This window comes from Elephas maximus, chromosome 7 (assembly GCF_024166365.1).
Source record: "Elephas maximus indicus isolate mEleMax1 chromosome 7, mEleMax1 primary haplotype, whole genome shotgun sequence".
NCBI lineage: Eukaryota > Metazoa > Chordata > Mammalia > Proboscidea > Elephantidae > Elephas > Elephas maximus.
Window position 1 is genome coordinate 20,331,127 of NC_064825.1, and position 20,640 is coordinate 20,351,766.

General features: G+C 37.1%; 1 protein-coding gene across 1 annotated transcript in view; it reads right to left on the bottom strand.

The window, feature by feature from the left end:
* Nucleotides 1-15,708: 15,708 nt before the first annotated feature.
* The window catches only part of CNTN5 (contactin 5), a 573,072-nt gene continuing 568,140 nt past the window's right edge, over nt 15,709-20,640 (bottom strand). The window contains exon 23 of the mRNA XM_049889682.1: nt 15,709-15,865. Coding sequence (XP_049745639.1) covers nt 15,762-15,865 — 104 coding nt within the window. The 3' untranslated portion in view covers nt 15,709-15,761. The remainder of the gene's footprint in view (nt 15,866-20,640) is intronic.

Genomic DNA, 20,640 nt, shown 5'->3' on the forward strand with positions numbered 1-20,640 from the left:
ATTAACAACCTGCGTTATGCAGATGACACAACCTTGCTTTCTGAAATGGAAGAGGACTTGAAGTACTTACTAAAGAAGATCGAAGACCACAGCCTTTAGTATGGACTGCACCTCAACATAAAGAAAACAAAAATTCTCACAACTGGACCAATGAGCAACATCATGATAAATGGAGAAAAGATTGAAGTTGTCAAGGATTTCATTTTACTTGGATCCACAATCAACAGCCATGGAAGCAACAGTCAAGAAATCAAAAGATGCATTGCATTGGGTAAATCTGCTGCAAAGGACCTCTTTAAAGTTTTGAAAAGCAAAGATGTCACCTTGAAGACTAAGGTACGCCTGACCCAAGCCATGGTATTTTCAATCGCATCATATGCATGTGAAAGCTGGGCAATGAATAAGGAAGACCGAAGAAGATTTGACGCCTTTGAATTGTGGTGTTGGTGAAGAATATTGAATACACCATGGACTACCAGAAGAACGAATAAATCTGCCTTGAAAGAAGTACAATCAGAAAGCTCCTTAGAAGCAAGGATGGGGAGACTGTGTCTTACATACTTTGGACATGTTGTCAGGAGGGATCAGTCTCTGGAGAAGGACATCATGTTTGGCAGAGTACAGGGTCAGCAGAAAAGAGGAAGACCCTCAACGAGGTGGATTGACGCAGTGGCTGCAATAATGAGCTCAAGCATGACAACGATTGTAAGGATGGCTCAGGACCGGGCAGTGTTTCATTCTGTTGTGCATAGGGTCGCTATGAGTCGGAACCGACTCCACGGCACCTAACAACAACAACAGAGTGGTATGCTGTAGATTTCCTCTGCAATCACTTATTTACCATTCTCAAAGGAATGTTTTTTTCCATTTTCACTAACAAGGTGGCCGACTGGATCTGATCATTAAACAGGCAAAGTCAAAGTCAAAGGATGTCTTTTGAAAGCACTGCTAGTGTTAATTGGGGAGAGCATCAAGGCTTGAATCTAGTAACTCAACTTTGAAAGTAAGCAACTTTTTCCATCAGATGTTGTTCTTTGTGCAGCAAACATGCATACAGATGGGGAAAGTAAAATAACATATTTTCTTCTTCCTGTTCCTGGAATACCTGAAACATTTAATATTTTTTAATTAAACATTTTTTATTGCCATAAATATATATGGAAAAATTATTTGCCATTTCAGCCTTTTTCACTTGTACACTTCAGCTACATTGATTTTTTTTATCATGTTGCTCAGCCATCACCATTGTCCATTTCCAAAATTTTCTATCACCTTTAGCAAAAGCTTGGTGTCCCTTAAACAATGACTCCGCCTTTTTTCTTCCCTCCCGTCTGCTGCTGGTAACCCCTAATACACTTTGGTCTCTGCTGACTCAGGGACACATACATATAGGTATTTTAAACTTTGTTATGATTACAATGCTAATTTATTCAATAAAGGCCCATCACCCTTGAGTTGGCCCTATAGGACAGAGTAGAACTGCCCAGAGGGTTTCCAAGAATGTAATCTTTTTTTTTTTCTAATCTTTATGGAAGTAGACTGCTACATCTTTCTCCCACAGAGCAGCTGGTAGGTTCGAACCACCACCTTTTGGTTAACATCTGATCGCTTAACCACTGTGCCATCAGAGTTCCTTTCAATAAATAGGATGGCACTAATATATGCTAACTTGCAAAGCAGTAGGGATTTTATGCTAACCTTATTGAGTACTAGATTGACACTTTACAGTCTCATTTAAGGCATTTGTGATAATAAACACCTTGAGAATATGAATTGCTGTCTTGTGTTGTTGGGTGCTGTCAAATTGTTTCCAACTCATAGTGACCCCATGTGACAGAGTAGAACTGCCTCATAGTGTTCTCTTGGCTGTAATCTTTACGAAAGTAGATATCCAGGTCTTTCTCCTACAGAGCTACTGAGTGGGTTTGAACTGCCAACCTTGAGGTTAACAGCCGAACACTAAACTGTTGCACCACCAAAGCTCTTTTGTTGTCCCTTATTGTACTTTTAGGGTCGCTATGAGTCGGAATCGACTCGATGGCACAGGGGTTATTGTACTTTGAACCAACAACTATATGTGCTGCCTCCTTCACATAAAAATACATATGTTTTAATGTCTGAAAATGGGAGATAACGTCTTTTGCCGTTTCAACTAATGACCCTCACTCAATATTTTATTTTCCCTTTCAGTTCCCCTGGGTTTTACCTAAGTGGCCATTCATTCTAAGTCTTCTTTGCTGGTTCCTCTTCATCTTCCCAACATCTGAATTTTGAAATGCCTAAATGCTACTAGTCCTTTGCTCTCTTCTTTTCTCTAGCTACTCTTATTCCCAAGATAATTTTATTTAATTCCATAGCTTTTAATATCTCTTAATATTTATATTTTAGTCTTGATGTCTAGACTTCTCTTGAGCTGTAGACTTTTATATCCAACTACCAGAACTCTAGACTTTAATATCCAACTTCCCAGTTGATATTCTTGCTTGGATGTCTAATAATTATTTCAAATTTCACACGTCTAAATAAAAACCAAAAACCCACTGCCATCAGGTTGATTCTGACTCATAGTAACCCTGTGGGACAGAGTAGAACTTCGCCCTAGATTTCCCAAGGCTGTAAATCTTTATAGAAGCAGACTGCCACATCTTTCTCCTGCAAAGCAGGTAGTGGATTTGAACTGCAGACCTTTCAGTTAGCAGCCAAGCACTTTAAACACTGCACCACCTGGGCTCTTCATATCTAAATAGAACTTTCAATTCCCCACCATTTTAAATCATCCACCTCCTCTGTCTTTATCTAGTTAATGGCATGACATTCACCAAGTTGCTTCAGGATAAAAATCCAAGAGTTATCTCTCATTCCACTCTTCTGTGCCATTCATGAGCGTGCCTTGTTGCTCTACCTGGAAATTACATCTGGCATGTAACTTTTTTTCACATCACTGGCCTATGTCTCCGTTATTTCTTACCTGGACTACCGTAATAGCATTGTTTATTCCTTCACGTTTGTTTCCACCCACTACAATCTATTATTTACAAAGCAACCAGAGTATTTCTTTGAAAGCCTAATTCTGATAATTTCACTCCCTTTCTCAATGATTTAACAGCATGTTAAAAAGAATGGCTTTGAGTCATTGCCTGAAAGGTACTGAGTTTCTGTTAAAACTGATGAAAAAATGTAGAAATGAACAGTGATGATGGCTGTGCAACATAGTGAATGTGGTTGATGCCACTGAATTGAACATGTAAAAATGTTAAAATGGCATGTGTTTTGTTACATATATTTTAACCATCATAGTAATAATTAAAAAAAAATTCTTCTTTTTTTTAGTAATAATTATAAAATACTTTGGCTGAGACTTTAAGGCAGTAAACATCAGATAACAAAGGAAATTGGAAGACAGAGCACCTTTAAAACCAAAACCAAACCCATTGCCATTGAGTCAATTGCAACTCATAGTGACCTTGTAGGACAGAGTAGAACTGCCCCATAAAGTTTCCAAATAGTGGCTGGTGGATTTGAACTGCTAACCTTTTGGTTAGCACCAGTAGCACTTAACAACTACATCACCAGGGGTTCCAGAGCACCTTTAAGAATTTCTAAAAAAGGCAGCCAGAACCAGTTATGTGATTCTAAAGTACTTCACCCAAATCAGGAGTGTAAAAAGTTAACTGAGACAAAGAAGGACTTATGAAGAAGATTTTGAAGAGATATTCTTTGGGGACAGCTAAGCTCTGAGTCCCTCCACTCCATTTTCTATCTATTAAGGATACTTCAACGAAACTATTCATTCAGAGATCTTGATATTTGATGCCTGCAGAATTGGTGACACAATCTTTTTTTTTTTCATTCTTGCCTGAGAAATTTAAAGAGCTGGAGTTGAGCAGCCTAACTGTTGATGCTGAAGTTAAGCCTGCTACGTTGGGTCTGGCCTACACATACAGAGTAAAACAGGACAAAGGATTTGTGTATATTTCACATGGACCAGGTGTGGGCCACGTAGAAGAGAGGGTTGGCCTAGAGTTGTTTAAAATTCTGCCCACTAGCCCTTCTTTGAGTAGTAATGGGACTGAAGAAAAAATACTTAGGCAAAGGAAAACACATGTACTCAAATATACTCAGTGGGTTTATTGAAGAACCTATGAAGTGACAATGAGATAAAAGATCCAGCTTTGAACACCTAGTAGACTCAGAGAACAAGACGTCATCTTACATCAGTACAAGTTAAGTAAGAGGTTTTGTGTTCTTTGTAATTTTCCTTACTTGATTCTATCTTTTTGACCCTGGAAGGGTGAGAAGTTCAGATTATTAAAATACGAAGGGGAAGGTGAGAGTTTAGGGAAGGGGAAGGAAGAAAAAGGACCATGATGATGTTCTTGGACTACAAACTTCTCATTTACAGAAGGGCCCGATGGGTGGTGAAGAAAACTTTTAACTTTAAATAAAGTTTGAAGTTCTGTTAATCTATGAGTCTGGGCTTGTTGAATGAAGACAATGATTCATCTAGGAATAGATGAACAGCTTCCTTTATCGAATAAGTTGAAAGGTTAATGGAAGGTAAAAAAGTAATGTGGCTTTCTGATTGAATTCACAGTTTGTGCTTCTTCAACAAGCCAGGTTCTTGCCAACCTGGGGTTTTGCAATCATTTCTTCCTCTGCCTAGAAAGCTTGTCCCTGAAATTGCTACATGTCTGTCTCCTTTACATTATTTAGGCCTTGGAGAACTTCTCTGAAAAAGATCACTTGTTAAGTAATCTCTTCCCCAAGTTACTCCCCCCCACATTACTATTTAATTGCCTCTGTAGAATTTATCACTGTCTGAAGCCATCTTGTTAAATTGTTTACTGTTTTTCTTTTCCCCACTGGAATATAAACATCATGAGAGCAGGGACCTTGTCTGTCTTGCTCATACTCCAAGGTCCAAGAGGAGAGTTAAGGCTATTTACACCAGAAGGTCTTGATTTTCTGGTCCCTTAAGTTTTTTTTTTTTTTAAGTTTGGCAGTTGCTGAGAATAAAAAGGACAGGAGAGTAGAGGAAAGCTTGGGATAGTGGCTGTGAATAAAAAAATAAAATAAAAAAAAGTAAAACTATGTGAATCTAAGAGACTTGTATGTTCCATATATTTTTCTTTGAACTTTGCTTTCCTGAAGGGTCAGTAAATATGCAAGTGGTCAAATAAATATGTAAAATTAAAAAAATTTCCTTCAAAGCTGCTGTCTTAGTCATCTACTGCTGCTATAACAGAAATACCACAAGTGAATGGCTTTAACAAAGAGAAATTTATTCTTTCACAGTCTAGTAGGTTACGAGTCCAAATTCAGGGCATCAGCTCTAGGGAAAGGCTTTCTCTTTCTCTGTCAGCTCTGGAGGAAAGCACTTGTCATCAATCTTCCTGTCGAGGAGCTTCTTAGCACAGGGACCGTTCGTCCAAAGGACATGCTATGCTCCCAGTGCTTCTTTCTTGGTGGTATGAGGTCCCCCATGTCTCTCTGTTCGCTTCTCTGTTTTATATCTCAGATGAGATTGGTTTAAGACACTAACTAATCTTGTAGATCTCATCAACATAATTGCTGCTAATCCATCTCATTAATATCATAGTAGCATAGTGGTTAAGTGCTATGGCTGCTACCCAAAGGGTCAGCAGTTTGCATCTACCAGATGCTCCTTGGAAACTCTATGGTGCAGTTCTACTCTGTCCTGTAGGGTTGCTATGAGTCGGAATAGACTCGATGGCAATGGGTAATGGGTAACATAATGATAGGAGTTACAACACATATGGAAATCACATCAGACGACAAAATGGTAGAAAATTACGCCATACTGGGAATCACGACCTAGCCAAGTTGGCAGATATTTTTTTGGGACAATTCAATCCATGACAGGTGCTGATGATACATTTTTGATTGTCTCCCTGCTGTTTCAAAGGCTTTGAATAAGGCCCTGTTGACCTGTTTTCTCTCTTTTATTCCCCCTCCAGTTTAAATAAAGATCAAGTTGTCCTCCCTCTACCTTTTTTTTTTTTACATTCCATCTGTTTTTTTGCTTTTTTCTCCACTTGGGGATGGAGCACATGAGAGAAGATGGAATGGGTCCTAGAAAAATTTAAAGAACTGAGTCTTGAAGCTAGCCAGCTTTATAAAATAAGAAAGTCCAGGGAAGGGAAGAACATATGTGTTAGGATTGCTGAAATTTTCAGCAATGTGGTTGAAAATTAGACAGCATCAGATTATGAAGGGACTTGTTCAAGGATTTGGATTTGGAATTTATCCCAAAGGGTTGGAAAATTTCCAAAGAATTTTAATCAGGGCAGTGGCATGACTGGTCTTGTCTTTGTAGAAAGACCATTTTGGTGGCAATTTCCAATATGGAGTTAGAGGATTTGAAAGTGGATAAGATCTCAGTCAGGAGACATTTGCAGTGGTGTAGATGAAGAATGACAAGAACTTATCTAAGGCAGATGACATATTTAAAACTTATTTAGGAGGAAGAATAAATAGGTCATGCTGATGTCATTGAAAGTAGAGTGTAATGGACAAGGGAGAATCCAAGATGGCTCCAAGATTATATAACTTGGGTAGTCAACAATGAGAGACACTAAAAGGGGAGGTAAGGCTGGAGAAGGTGATGAGTTCTGTTTTGGACATTTTCAACCCAAAGGGAGGAGGAGCACTGGTGGCTCAGTGGTTAAGCACTGCATTGCTAACTGAAAGGTCCATGGCTTGAACCAGCTGCTCTGAGAGAGAAAGATGTGGCAGTTTGCTTTCATGAAGATTTATAGCCTTGAAAATCTTAGAGGGTTGCTACGAGTCGGAATCTACTCCACAGCAATGGGTAACCTTATGGGTCATTGAAATATTCAAGTATAGATATCTGGGAAGCATTAGAAATATTGCTCTGGAGCTCAAGGGTAATGATAAGGGTTGAAGATATAGATTTGGGATTCCATATCATCTAAAGGTGGTTGAAGCCCTGTAGGTGAGTGAGATCCCTCGGGTAGAGTGGTTAAGTGATAAGAAAGAGGACATAAGAAGAAACTGTTGGAGTATCAGCATTCAGAGGCAGATAAAGTAGAGCCTATACATATGATCGAGAAGGATAGCTGAAAGGGTTAAGAGAAAAATAGGGAGTTGTAGAAACTGAGAAAGGTGAGTTTCAAAAAGTATTTCTAATAGTTTCAAAATTGACTGCTATTGAGGAAATAATTCATCTATAACAGATAGAAAAGAGTGTTATTATCGGTTAAAATTTTACTTAGAATTGTTATTTACATATTTACATAAGTGATATGTAGTAAAACTCTATTCTTAAATTTTCGTATTTTTAAATTAGTAGTTTATAATGTGAAAAATTTTATAAAGACTATTTCCTATAAGGGAGACACTGGTGGTGTAGTGGGTAAGAGCTACGGCTTCTAACCAATAGGTCAGCATTTTGAATCTACCAGGCACTCCTTGGACACCCTATGGGCCAGTTCTACTCTGTCCTATAAGGTCGCTGTGAGTTGGAATCAACTGTAGGGCAGAGGGTCAGGGTTTCCTATATTACAAATAAACACCACGTGGAAATCAGTAGAAATGCTCACCTACATTGCATTTTTATTTTAACCTCAAAAGTTTGCCTAAAGTAACATTGACTTCTTTTTTTTTTTTTTAAGTGTGTGTGGAAAGATCATTTTTCTTTCCTTTTTTGCATCATGAAAATTGTTTAAAAATGTTTTGCTGTGAAAGGTTTTGAACAACTAAAGTGGAGAGACTAGCAAAATGAGCCATCCATCATACACCTATCTCCCAGATTCAACAATTATCAACACTTTGCCATGCTTACTTTGTATATTCCTTAAAATTTTTTTTCCCTGCTTTTCTTTCTTTTTCCTATTTTCTGCACTATTTTAAAGCAAATCTTTACTGTAGGTTATTTCATGTATTTTTCTTAAAAATAATTAGCTAAAATAGCCACAATACTATTATTACAATTATCAACATTGTTGTTATTAGGTGCTGTCAAGCTGGCTTTGATTCATAGCAATTCAAAATGTCGCTTTGTCCTGTGCCATCTTCACGATCACTGGTATGTTTGAGTCCGTTGTTGGGGCTGTTGTGTCAATCCATCTCATTGAGAGTTTCCCTCGCTTTTGCTGACCTTCTACTTTACCAATAACAAAATTTTTAATCTTCAATATAGCCCTCTATCTAACCCATATTAAAATTTTCCTGGTTCAAAAATATATCTTGTATCATGAATGCTTTATCTGAAGCAGGATCCAAACAAAGTTCTTATATTTTATGATGTCTTTTAAGTTTCATTTGAAGAAGAATCACACTCCTCACTCTTTCCCTCATTCTTTTTTTCTTTTTTCCCCTCTACATATCGTTATTTATAGAATAAATTGGATCATTGTCCTGGCTCACATTTTGGACCAAAATTCTAGATTTAACAAATTGCTTCTTCATGATCTCATATCTAATGCTTTTTCTATCTCTTATGTTCTCTGCAAGTGATACAGATACAGAAGTTAATTAAATTCAGGATTTTTTTGAACAAAGAATATAGTAGTGTTATATATTTCAGATTGTATCACATCAGGTCGTTAACAATGTATGATTGTCCCACTTTCAGTGATGCTAAAATTAATCAGTAGGTTCAGGTGTTAGAAGTCCAAATCAATGTCAAATTACTCATTAGCTATTCTTGAAATAGTTTGTTTTAGCATCCATTGATAAGTTTTGCCTGAATCAGTATCTCATCAGGGTTTGCAAAATGGTGATTTTCTGAATCTCTTACTCATTCTCCATTTACTAGCTAAAATTTTTTGTGTAAAGAACTTTTTCTTATCAAATAGAACTCTTGGTTGCTCTGAAAAACACTTCACTTAGGACAGGCTTCTATAATAAATGGTCAATTCTTTTCTTTTAATTGCCAGTTTTCAGAGTAAGGGGTTGTGACCTGGTTATACTTGATGTGAATAGTGAGTTTTTTTCTTTCTCCTTTTTGGAGCATCATTAAAGACTCATGAATTTGTACATATTCAATGTGTTTCAGTTCATTACAGTCATTATTCATTTTGATGTTCATATTGTCCTGTATTTGGTCAGTGGAAAAACTTTCAGCATGAATCTTTTATTCATTTATCATGACCCCATTAGTCTTCGCAACTTCCTTGCTTTTTGGCACTACTGGATGATGCAGGCTTACTTTATACATTCCTATCCCAGACCTTGAATCAACTGTTTTCTCCAAGGAGACATGGTTCACTTTAATGGCTAATAGCGTTTAGGAACTGTCTCTGCCCATATTTCCTAGAAAACAGGTTTTGTGGCAGTATTAGGGCAGCATGAATAACGGAAAAGTGAAGTGAGACAGGAAAAAATGGGACACAAAGTAAGGTGAGGGGCTGTTCACTGCTTTATGCTAAGCTGTGGTGGAGCCACATGCTTACCAGATACATCTGCTTGGCCGCGTGGGACATCTCCACAATAGAGCATATGAAGAGCATTAGTAGGAGAGATGGTCCATCTTATCTCTTATTTCCCACTGGTCAAAGTTCATTTCTCAAAGAATTAGCATTTTCCACTTCTGCATCATCCAATATTTCTAGGAGCCCTGGTGGTGCAGTGGTTAAAGTGTTCAACTGCTATCTGAAAGGTCAGTGGTTCAAAACCACCAGTGGCTCCATGGGAGGAAGATGTGGTAGCCTGCTTCCATAGAGATTTACAGCCTTGAAAACCCTGTGGGGTCGCTATGAGTCATAATCGACTCCGTGGCAGTGAGTATAGTAGTGGGCAGCCAGAGTCTATGTCCTCCACCATGATATTTAGCCTGAGTCCAGAAATTGCAAGAGAAGCCAAATTCTATTGGTATGCCTGACTGGCTTGGCTTTGAGAATGGTCAAACGGGAGGGCCCATTGTTCCAGGTCAAGGAATTGGTTGGTCCCAGGCAATAAAATTAAGTAGGCTTGAACGGAGGTGGTCAGCTTGGTGGCAGCTGAGGTGGATTAAGTGTCTGTGGGTCTGTGAGGCAGGTGAGACCAAGAGAGTCTAAAAGGTACATAAGGTGTATTTGGTACAGAAACTCATGATATTTTTAAAATATAATTTTAAACATCCAGCATGATTTCTTCAAAATTTCTCCTTTGATCTTAGAATACTTTGGAAAGACCCATCGTTTAGCAAAAAGACCTGACTTGTAGAAAGTAAAATCTAGGCTGTATTAGTTAGGGTACTGCTAAAAGAGCACACGTCACTCCCGTCGTATTCCATGGGCTAGAACTCAGTCATCGATCCACACCTAAGTACAAGGGGACCTGGGATATGTGGTGTAGTTGTGTTTCCAGGGAGAGGAGGAAATAGGTTTGGCAAGTTAGTTTCTGTCACACACGTAATACTTTGCATTGGAATATTTCTAAAGTATCATGGTGAGGTTCTCTTAAATAGTCATCAGTTGCTGTCAGAGGTTAATATGCAATATGCCACAGAGCTCACTGATGCAGAGATCCAGATGTTTGGCCAGATGTAGGATTTTCTAGTAAATGACATAGATTTAATTCAAAATGAAAAAAAAAAAAAAAGATGAAGTAATAAATTAGGAAATAGACTATCTCAGAATATTTACAAGGGTTGTCTTACATATTACAGCTGAGACACAGGTTGCTAAATTCTTGTTCTATACTCTGACATTCAGGTCAGAAAAGTATTGCTATGTTTCTATAACTTGGCAACTGTGAAAGTATAGATGTTATATAAAGAGTAAACTGATTAACTTGCTTATTAAAACTTAGCTCAATTTTAAGTCATGGGCGCAACCAAATACTTAGTGAATTTTATTTTGATTCACTTAATATGGTGCAATGTAAAAATCTCTTCTTGCATATTTATTAATCATTAACAATACATATTTCATAAAGATGAAACTTTGTATTATTACTATTACATAAAAACAAATTAGAACATACCATTGTGGCATGTCATAATATTTTCTGAGAACAAAAGTGTCTTTTCTTAAGAGCATAAAAAATTAAAATAGGTTGTATTTGGTGTTTCTCCTTTTCATAAAAAAGTTATCTGAAGAAAAAATGATCTAGTATTTCATTATAACTGGCAAAGATCAAGACATAGAGGTATAGCTGTGTTCTTTGTTAAAAGGTTTTAGTGATATTTCACAGGTGGCTATTCCTGGCAAGAAGTCTAAAGCAGAGGCTTTTTTACTTTCTTATTATGGAAAATGTTAAACACACACAAAAATAGAGAGACAATAGATGCTCATTGGCACATTATTCAGCTTCGACAATTATTAACACTCTGCTATTCTTGTTTAAGTAAATCATGAATTCATACTAATATTTTTAAATCAAAGATAACGTTTTTATTTAATCTTTAAAAATTTTATCTCTTTTATCCTGGAATTTGCACTTTTCTGTACTTTTAATATTTATATACTTATACAATTAAAAAACAATTCCTGTTATGCTACTAACAAGACAACCAATGAATACAGTTTGTTTTTTGTTTTTTTTTGTTCTTTGGATATATGTCCCACTAGGAGTATACTGTCCAAATAAACTCACTGCCGTTGAGTCTACTCCAACTAATAGGGACCCCATAGGACAGAGTAGAGCTGCCCCATAAGGTTTCCAAGGCTGTAATCTTTATGGAAGCAGGCTGCACATCTTTCTCCCATGGGGCTCCTGGTGTGTTTGAACCAGCCGACCTTTCGGTTAACAGCCAAGCACTTAACAACTGTACCGTCAGAGCCCCTTACTGTCAAAATACTGACTTTAAATACTTATCTGTTTGGTTATCATTCTTCTATAAAGAAAGAAAAAGAAAAAATCTAGAAAAACTTTACCTTATTTATTAACGATTTGATTGATGTATAGCTAGGTTCATTAAAAAAATTTTTTTCTAACTTTTTAAAATAATGTAGACTATTTCTATAATGTCAAAGTCAAAACTATGAAATAAAGTACATTCAGAAAAATCTTCCTTCCGTATTTGTTCTCATATCCCACTGTCTCCCTCCTTAAAAGGTAATTGTTTTTAGTAGTCTTTATTTTTCCCATTATTTTTTTTGAAAATATTAGCAGGTATGCATGTATATTTGTATTTTTCCCACTTCCTACACAGAGGAGAGTATATTAACCATTCTGCACCTTGCTTTATTTGCACAATGCTGCACAGTTTTGCTAGTCTATCTTAGAGATGCAGCCCTAGAAGTAAGATTGCTAGGGCAAAGAGTAAATGCATCCATAATTTTACTATATATCCTAGTAAAATTATGTATGCATTTTACTGGATGCCAAATTCTCATCAGTAGAGTTGATTCATCAGGAGATTTTGAAAATAAGAATTCTCTAGTCTCTATCTACTGAATTCTAAAGTTTGGGTTTCCAGTTGATCTGGATGATTATCAGGTTTGGGAAACCAGTTTTAATGGAAATTTTAAGGCCCAAATTAAATTAAACCCAATTTATTGCTCACTTGCTGTGTGCTAGGTGCTGTCCCAGGCAGTGGTGAAAGAAATCCCTCCGTGACTATAGTATAGTCCACCCTAGAGGGCCTCATAGCTCAAATAGTGCAGGGGAATCATTCATAAACAAACCATTATAATATAAGGTGATTGTTGCTGTAATAGATAGGTGCACATGATGCTAAGGTGCTAAAAGTGAATAACTGTGAGATTTGTACCTGGAGTAGATTACAAACACGTGTCTAATAAAAGCAGAAGTATGCATTAAACAAACTCTTTACAAAACTCATTTAATGAGGTCTCCTTTCTGGTGAAGAAATCAATGGCGGGCCTAACTCTCAATTTATCCTGTCTGTACTTACTTCTTTGCTTCTTTTTGTTTTTTCTTTCTATGAATAGCTTCAAAGTTTCAAGAACTACAATAGACATTATGGAAATTTTTGAACCTAAAATGATAACAGCATACAGAGTTCTAACATAATGATATTTTCAGCGTGAAAACACTGCACTAATCATGAACATTCTGTGGTCTGCATTAAATAAATAATGCCATTCATGTAGTTGACAAGAGAGAAGGTAAAAGTCAATAAAAAGAGAATTATTTATTAAAAAGATCTAATGTTACAAGAACAGTACACAGAACTATTATCTGACTGTGCCTTCCACAGGGTATATACCATTGTATATAGTATACATGTAGATTGTATACAACATATTTAACAGTTTGACATGGGGCCACAGTACTTTCATTTTGGTATGCAAAACATTTGCTTTCATGAAATTTCTAATTCCGAGGAATTTTTTTTTTTAATACTTCAATTGACATCATACAAAAATACAGTCTTTTTTTGTGACTTAAGACTGTGTGTAACCCATCCAGGAAAAAGCTCAGTCAGTTCTGCAGCTGAATAATAATGTACCTTGATAAGGAACGTTGTTCTGCTTTCTACAAAGTAACAAATACGCAATACATAAGTACATAAACATTTAAAACTTGTTTTTAAAATAGGTTTAAGATGCAAAATACATATTCTGTGCATGTTGAATAAAACATCCTATATCTCTGATTTCTGTAAGAATACAACATCAGACATTCGATTTGCAAATATTCTGTCAGATAAGTACCATCCATCAACTAGTTGGAAATATTAGTTGATTTGAATTTGCTGTTTGTTGACATTATATTTTACTGGGGTGTGTTTTATAAGAGTATTAGTAATAACTTGATCCTTAAAGTCCTTTACTAAGTCTGGTATAGAACAATAGGGAAATAAAGAAAATAGTTTGATTCATCAAATATGAAGTAAAGATTATTGCCCATTCGTTTATGTTCTTGATGCATTTTATTTCTTCAGATGCAAAATTTGCTCCTGCAAGCCACAACATACTTGGCAAGAACTCCGGTTTTTCCAGCCAAACGGTTACCATCCCTCTTTCTGCAAAGTCCAGCCTCTGCCACTCCAATGCAGATGGTTGAGAAAGGCCAACTGGTTGTTGTTATTTACAATATTAAATATTCAGATATTTGCCAGAATAGCACTTTAACAATATGACAACTAAAATAGTCTTTTACATCATTTTTTGCTCGTTTCAAGGTGTCTTGGACTTAATTTCCCCCATAGAACTAGTAACCAACATAGTTACGTTGTGCTTCTGAAGCCATCTTTTAGGATGTTCAGAGCAGAAGCTTCAAACCCTTCTCTTATTCACAGTGAGTAACCTCTAGAGCCAGCAGTTTGATCTCAGTCTCAATTTTCCTTGTTGTTAAAGATACAAATAGAATTAACACATTTAGATTATCTGAAAGAAAAATAAAACAAAACAAAACTACTTTTATGACATCATATTAGCATTAACTGGAAAACCTTAGTTTCCCCAGACCCTTTTCTGGCCTATGTTTGTTTGTTTTTTTTTTGCAGTAACTATCCCTTTCAGGCATCTTCATAGATGGAAGGCCAACTTTGGCACATTGTCCATTTTTGCTAGAACTGTCATAAGATATCATCTCTAAGAAACTTTCAACCCACTTTCCAACAACTACTTAGGATCTCTTAGGGACAAGCTGACTCCCCAAAATAGCACATGGGGATCACCTCCCAAGCCAGAGAATCAAGTAGTGCACAGCTGGCTAGACTAGCTGAGCCTCTGTGCTGAAGCCATGTTTCCACAGTTTTCCTTAAAAAACTATCCAAGAGGTCATCTTTATTTTAATAGTTGGTAAGACTTTAGAAGTGGTGATGCATAGACTGGTTTTAAAAAATAAAAAATTATTTGTTTGCCTGAATCATTTTAATCCACAGACTATATGTATATGTATATATATATATATATATATGTCTGTATTTGCACAATGAATTTTTATCATCCTTAAAATTACTTGCAATTAGAAGAAAACCTTGGACCTAACTCAGCATGTGTTTTGGCAGTAGTGGGAAAATGGAAAAGTTCTGTCCCATATTCATTTCATTTTCAAGTTAGCACCTGTGGCAGCATGTCATTGTTGACAGTTTTTAGTAATCATATATTTTTTTGAGACTTTAAATGATCTTTTGTTATTAAAAATAAACATTTACTATATCTGCAGCTAAGTAACATAGTACTTGATGAAAAACAACAGCACTTAAATTCATTTGGACTCACTTTCTATTTACCTTGCACTAACGTAAATGGCTTATTCCCTACCCTAATAACTTGCTCTAGGGATGCATATAGAATAGCATATTGACAAATCTTGCTATTTCGCTATGCAATCACACAGGATTTTTCCAGAAAATATTTTGTGTACTTATCCTATAATGGACCACATAACTGAAGTATTTTTCATATCTCCCACTGGTTTGTCAACTTGGAATGGTCAGCTGAAGGGAAAATGAAAAATGCTAGGCTCAGAATCTTAAGCAAACTTTTCATTCTCAGTTTTGTATTTGTGTTTGAAACTGATCTGCTAGAGACTACTTAACAGATGGATGGCACACAATCAGAGTCATCAGATATAAAATCAAACTCCAACATATTAAAAAAGTAAAGCGTACATTTGACAGAAATTACCTTTGCTTACAAAAATTCATTACGTACAATCTGCATATTTTCATTGGACCAAGAACTGTCCTCCCCATTTACAAAAACCAAAGAGAAACATGATGGATAAGTAATATTTCCCCCAACGTCTTGTAAGTGCACCATGGGTAGTCCCAAGTTTTAAAGCTCATCGCAGGGTCCGGTCTCTCCACTTACACTACACTGTATCCACTGCTGTTATCAAGCTGATGGAAAGGAAAGAAGTCTAGTCCATGGTTTTCACCAAGATGTTGAAGGGATAATCAATGCCAAGAGCAACGTGACTGATGATGAGGATGTAGATAGAGCGTGGAGGGTCGATTGGGCACTTGTGATTTTTCCACCTGTGAAAAAAGAGAAGCAAATTATTTTGGCTTGGCCTGGGCTAGGAAAGAGTGGATTTTAGATATTTAAGACAAGTGAGACTGTTTCTGATGAGAGTGTTGCTCATGCTTACAAAACCAGACATTGCTTGGGTCTCCTAGAGTTGTGTAGAAGGCAGAATTGTATCCGGAATACTGTGTTGGGAAGGCCATCGAGCTATGTCATATCTAACACACGCATCTAATCTGGGGATTTAGTGTGATTTTCAGCAAAGATGCCCTAATGGAACACCCAAATTCCAAACATGAAAAAGCAATTCGTATGATTTATAGTACAGGAAATGGAGCAAAAATAATCAGAAAAAGCTTGTGGTAACATGTATTCCTAACTTAACTACTTTAGTTAATTGTTTAATTTAATAATGAAAAAGTAAACTGGTTTCTTGTTCGACTTAACTGTTTCAGTTGAGTAGACTTAAATTCTGTATTCCCATGTCAAACTTGGCAAAGGGAAGATGTCTTTTATCATTTTTACTTACACCCAGAGGAAGCTCTTCTTGAGAACAAAACAATGTATGCAGTTAATATTAATGTATTGAAGTGGCCATTTGTTAACACTGACTGGTCTGAAGTGATTAGTCAGAAGTAGTTATGGTACCTCCACATAGCCACTAGATACTACCTTTAGATACTAACAGAGGCCTTTTGAAGCATCATCATCATGACTGATATTTAATGAATGTTTATTATGTGCCCTGCACTGTAATAAGCCCTTTACACACATTATCTTACTTGATCCTCACAACATTCCTACACAGTAAGTACTATTACTTATTTACCCTGTTGCAGATGCTGGATCAGGGGTTTAGAAAGATTTTAACTTACTTAAAGCTACTGAACTAGGAACTAGTAGAACCAGATGTTTTTATGTATTGTTGTTGTTAGGTGCCCTTGAGTCGGTTCCAACTCATAGCGACCCTATGCACAACAGAATGAAACACTGCCCTGTCCTGAGCCATCCTTACAATCGTTGTTACGCTTGAGCTCATTGTTGTAGCCAAAGTGTCAGTCCACCTCTTTGGGGGTTTTCTTCTTTCCACTGACCCTGTACTTTGCCAAGTATGATGTCCTTCTCCAGGGACTGATGCCTCCTGACAACACGTCCAAAGTATGTAAGACGCAGTCTTGCCATTCTTGCTTCTAAGGAGCATTCTGGTTGTACTTCCTCTAAGACAGATTTGTTTGCTCTTTTGGCTGTCCATGGTATGTTGAATATCCTTCACCAACACTACAATTCAAAGGCGTCAATTCTTCTTTGGGTCTTCCTTATTCATTGTCCAGCTTTCACGTGCATATGATTTGATTGAAAATACCATGGCTTGGGTCAGGTGCACCTTAGTCTTCAAGGTGACATCTTTGCTCTTCGACACTTTAGAGAGGTCCTTTGCAGCAGATTTACCCAATGCAATGCATCTTTTGATTTCTTGACTGCTGCTTCCATGGCTGTTGATTGTGGATCCAAGTAAAATGAAATCCTTGACAACTTCAATCTTTTCTCCGTTTATCATGATGTTGCTCATTGGTCCAGTTGTGAGGATTTTTGTTTTCCATCCTGAAGGCTGTGGTCTTTGATCTTCATTAGTAAGTGCTTCAAGTCCTCTTCACTTTCAGCAAGCAAGGTTGTGTCATCTGCATAACACAGGTTGTTAATGAGTCTTCCTCCAATCCTGATGCCCCATTCTTCTTCATATAGTCCAGCTTCTCGTATTATTTGTTGAGCATACAGATTGAATAGGTATAGTGAAAGAATACAACCCTGACGCACACCTTTCCTGACTTTAAACCAATCAGTATCCCCTTGTTCTGTCTGAACAATTGCCTCTTGATCTATGTGAAGGTTCCTCATGAGCACAATTAAGTGTTCTGGAATCCCCGTTCTTCGCGGTGTTATCCATAGTTTGTTATGATCCACACAGTCGAATGCCTTTGCATAGTCAATAAAAGACAGGTAAACATCCTTCTGGTATTCTCTGCTTTCAGCCAGGGTCCATCTGACATCAGCAATGATATCCCTGGTTCCACGTCCTCTTCTGAAACTGGCCTAACTTTCTGGCAGTTCCCTGTCGATATACTGTTGCAGCTGTTTTTGAATGATCTTCAGCAAAATTTTGCTTGCGTGTGATATTAATGATTTATAATTTCCACATTCAGTTGGAACGGCCTTGGTTAAAACCTTAATACTACTACTACTACTAATGTTATGATAGCACTCGACTTTTGGAATTATCCCTCAATCAATGTATTTTCTCTGGCCAGATTGAGTTTAAGGGGATTTTTTGGTGATTTTCCTTAGAGAGATGAGTCAGTTTATTTTCCCGATGTTTACTTAAAAGCTGAAGGATCATTTGTTTGGTAAATCACAAAAAACACAGCATATCTTCTTTTCTTTCAAAAATGTTATAGTTAGTGCACTAATAAAACCTATTAATCAACATATTGGAGAATGTTTAAATTTTTTCCACTTGTACAAAATGGGGGCTATTGCGATGTGTGTAGCCACATGTGAGCCATAAGAAAGGCAAATTGAAAAAGCCTCACTAGAGAGGTATGAGCATGCTTAATAAATAAAAACCGTGAAAACATCTTTTCTATTTATTTGTGAGTAGCTGGGCCCTTGGTGAATCAACTTACATGACACTTTTACAAAAACGTTCCGCTTTCAGACGCTAAGTAGTGTCTCTATCTCAAATCCCACATAAAATTCACAAAGCAAAAACGCATTAGTTTGGGATAGCTAAAAACAAACAAAAAATCAACAACAACAACAACAAAAGCCAAACAAACCATTGAACTAGGTCCTAGACTTAGTTGTAAAATTAACTAGTATTTTTTCACTTAAGAAAAGTTGTTTAACTTCTAAGGCTTTTGGTTTTTGAGAGATCTTGGGGATGAAACCAACCATTGCTGAGATTATATGGGTCTAAGCAGCAGTCGGAAACCCTGACGGTGTAGCAGTTAAGTGCTACAGCTGCTAGCCAAAGGATTGGCAGTTCAAATCCACCGGGAGCTCCTTGGAAACTCTGGTGGCGGCAGTTCTATTCTGTCCTGTAGGGTCACTATGAGTTGGAATCGACTTGACAGCAATGGGTTTGGTTAAACAGGAAGTGGCAGTGACCCACAGAAGCAGCAGTCAAGAAATCAAATGACTCATTGTATTGGGCAAATCTGCTGCAAAAGGCCTCTATACAGTGTTTAAAAGCAAAGATGTTACTTTAAGGACTAAGGTGTGCCTGACCCAAGCCATTGTGTTTTCAATTGCCTCACATGCATATGAAAGCTGGATGATGAATAAGGAAGACCAAAGAAGAATTGAGCCTTTGAGTTGTGGTGTTGGTGAAGAATATTGAATATACCATGGACTGCCAGAAGAGCAAACAAATCTGTCTTGGAAGAAGTACAGCCAGAATGCTCCTTAGAAGCAAGGATGTCTCACGTACTTTGGACATTTTAACAGGACGGATCAGCCTCTGGAGAATGACATCATGCTTGGTAAAGTGTAAAAAAGTAGGTCAGTGAAAAAGAGGAAGACCCTCAAGTAGATGGACTGACACAGCGGCTGCAACAATGGGCTCAAGCATAACAATGATTGCGAGGATGGCACACGACTTGGCAGTGTTTTGTTCTACGGTACATAGGGGTCGCTATGAGTTGGAACTGACTCGACAGCACCTGACAAAAACAATATATGCATGTGAAAGCTCTACAATGAATAAGGAAGATTGAAGAAGAATTCATGCCTTTGAATTACAGTGTTGGCAAAGAATATTGAAAATACCATGGACTGCTAGAAGAATGAACAAATCTGTCTTGGAAAAAGTACAGCCAGAATGCTCATTAAAAGTGAGGACAGTGAGACTTCATCTCACATATTTTGGGCATGTTATCAGGAGGGACCAGTCCCTGGAGAAGGACATCATGCTTGGTAAAACGTCATCAAAAAAGAGGAAGACCCTGAATTAAATGGATTGACACAGTGGCCGCAAACAATGGACTTAAGAGTGACAAAGATTGTGAGGATGGCGCAGGATCTGGCAGTGTTTTGTTCTGTTGTACGTAAGGTTGCTATGAGCCGGAACCAACTCGATGACACCTAACAACAACAAGGTAGAGCAGCTGGTGGATTTGAACTGCTGACCTTTTCATTAGCAGCCAAGCTCTTAAAACCCTGCACCACCAGGGCTTCTGCTATTTGTTTTGGTTTAAGGTATACAATACCATGGAATCCTAATTTATTGAAGTTCAGGAAATGAGTTGCATTAGCCAAAATCTTGTTAGCTATAACACAGAAATTGCCCTTTTTCTTTTTTTCATGGAATAGAAGTTACAAGCTAATTAAAATATAAATGAGAGAATTCAAGTCTTTATAAGTACTTACAAACTTGGGGCTGACTTTATTCAGATGATACTTTAGAATCTGATTGTGTTAAAAGGTACCTTAAGGGGTCTGAGGATAATGAAGTACCTAACTCATGGGGTTGCTGGAAGGATAAAATGAGATAATATATGCAAAACACCTAGGGTAATGCCAGGAAATTGATCAGTGCTTAGTATATGTTGGCTGTATTATTATTATCATTAGAAATTTGAGACTTATGAAGCAAGCAAAGAGGAGAACCATCATCTTGTTCACTTTTCACCAATAATCTTTTGTCTCTCAAGATGCTCTTAAAAATTTAATATCCACATCCGAGTCAGTTCAGTTGTACACTAATAAATGTAGAGACATTCCTACCTCT